Genomic DNA, 1,947 nt, shown 5'->3' on the forward strand with positions numbered 1-1,947 from the left:
GAGACCACCTGAGACCAGTAGAGACCACCTGAGACCAGTAGAGACCACCTGAGACCAGTCAAGACCACCTGAGACCAGTAGAGACCACCTGAGACCAGTAGAGACCACCTGAGACCAGCAGAGACCACCTGAGACCAGTAGAGACCACCTGAGACCAGCCGAGACCACCTGAGACCAGCCGAGACCACCTGAGACCACCTGAGACCAGTAGAGACCACCTGAGACCAGTAGAGACCACCTGAGACCAGCAGAGACCACCTGAGACCAGTAGAGACCACCTGAGACCAGCAGAGACCAGCTGAGACCAGTAGAGACCACCTGAGACCAGTAGAGACCACCTGAGACCACTAGAGACCACCTGAGACCAGTAGAGACCAGCAGAGACCACCTGAGACCAGTAGAGACCAGCTGAGACCAGCTGAGACCAGTAGAGACCAGCTGAGAACAGCTGAGACCAGTAGAGACCTGAACCATGTCTTCAGACTGACTCGACACAGAAGAACAGTTTCAGGTCTTCAGACTCTAACTGTGTTTCTGTCCTCAGAGCTGAAGGATGGAGAGAAACCTGCTGCTGCTGCGCTGCAGACGCTGCCGCAGAGCCGTCCTCCAGCTGACGCCTTCAGCTACGGTTTGTCACCAGCTGAAAGTTTATAACAGCTGTTCATTCTGCAGAACCTTCAGCTGATTCAGCAGAACCTTCAGCTGATTCAGCAGAACCTTCGGCTGATAAAGCATAACCTTCGGCTTTTTCAGCAGAACCTTTGGCTCTTTCACCAGAACCTTCGGCTCTTTCAGCAGAACCTTCGGCTCTTTCAGCAGACGAATTCTGGCACTTCTGCTTTTTGTAGCTTTTAAACGTTTCAGCATCATTTCTTTGAAAACTAAGAACCTCACATGGAGAACTCCTCAGTTCCTTCAGCTGCTCTGTGATTTTTCTCTTTTTAGGCCGCTTTTAGCTGTTAGCCATCTTCCTGCTTCTTTTAGCTGTTAGCCATCCCTCTGCTTTTTTTAGCTGTTAGCTATGCTTCTGCTGCTTTTAGCTGTTAGCCATCCTTCTTCTTTTAGCCATTAGCCATCCTTCTGCTGCTTTTAGCTGTTAGCTATCCTTCTGCTGCTTTTAACTGTTAGCTGTCCTTCTGCTTCTTTAAGCTGTTAGCCATACTTCTGCTTCTTTTAGCTGTTAGTTATCCTTCTGCTTCTTTTAACTGTTAGCCATCCTTCTGCTTGTTTTAGCTGTTAGCCATCCTCCTGCTCGTTTTAGCTGTTAGCTATCCTTCTGCTTCTTTTAGCTGTTAGCCATCCTTCTACTTCTTTTAGCTGTTAGCCATCCTTCTGCTTCTTTTAACTGTTAGTCATCCTTCTGCTTCTTTTAGCTGTTAGCTATCCTTCTGCTTTTTTTAGCCGTTAGCCATCCTTCTGCTTCTTTTAACTGTTAGTCATCCGTCTGCTTCTTTTAACTGTTAGTCATCCTTCTGCTTCTTTTAGCTGTTAGCTATCCTTCTGCTTTTTTTAGCCGTTAGCCATCCTTCTGGTTCTTTTAACTGTTAGTCATCCTTCTGCTGCTTTTAGCTGTTAGCTATCCTTCTGCTTCTTTTAACTGTTAGTCATCCTTCTGCTTCTTTTAACTGTTAGTCATCCTTCTGCTTCTTTTAGCTGTTAGCTATCCTTCTGCTTTTTTTAGCCGTTAGCCATCCTTCTGGTTCTTTTAACTGTTAGCCATCCTTCTGCTTGTTTTAGCTGTTAGCCATCCTTCTGCTGCTTTAAACTGTTAGCCATCCTTCTGCTTGTTTTAGCCGTTAGCTATCCTTCTGCTGCTTTTAACTGTTAGCTATCCTTCTGCTGCTTTTAACTGTTAGTTATCCTTCTGCTTCTTTTAGCTGTTAGCTATCCTTCTGCTTTTTTTAGCCGTTAGCCATCCTTCTGGTGCTTTTAGCTGTTAGCTATCCT

General features: G+C 46.1%; 1 protein-coding gene across 2 annotated transcripts in view; it reads left to right on the top strand.

Annotated features, from left to right (window-relative positions):
* rnf180b (ring finger protein 180b) overlaps window positions 1-1,947 on the top strand; it is a gene marked incomplete at its 5' end in the record, with an annotated part of 45,216 nt that overhangs the window by 31,423 nt on the left and 11,846 nt on the right. For both annotated transcript variants that reach the window (XM_014028348.1, XM_014028349.1), the window contains 1 exon segment: window positions 545-628. In XM_014028348.1, the coding sequence (XP_013883802.1) occupies window positions 554-628 (75 nt within the window).

This window comes from Austrofundulus limnaeus, unplaced genomic scaffold (genome assembly GCF_001266775.1).
Source record: "Austrofundulus limnaeus strain Quisiro unplaced genomic scaffold, Austrofundulus_limnaeus-1.0 Scaffold750, whole genome shotgun sequence".
Classification (NCBI taxonomy): Eukaryota; Metazoa; Chordata; class Actinopteri; order Cyprinodontiformes; family Rivulidae; genus Austrofundulus; species Austrofundulus limnaeus.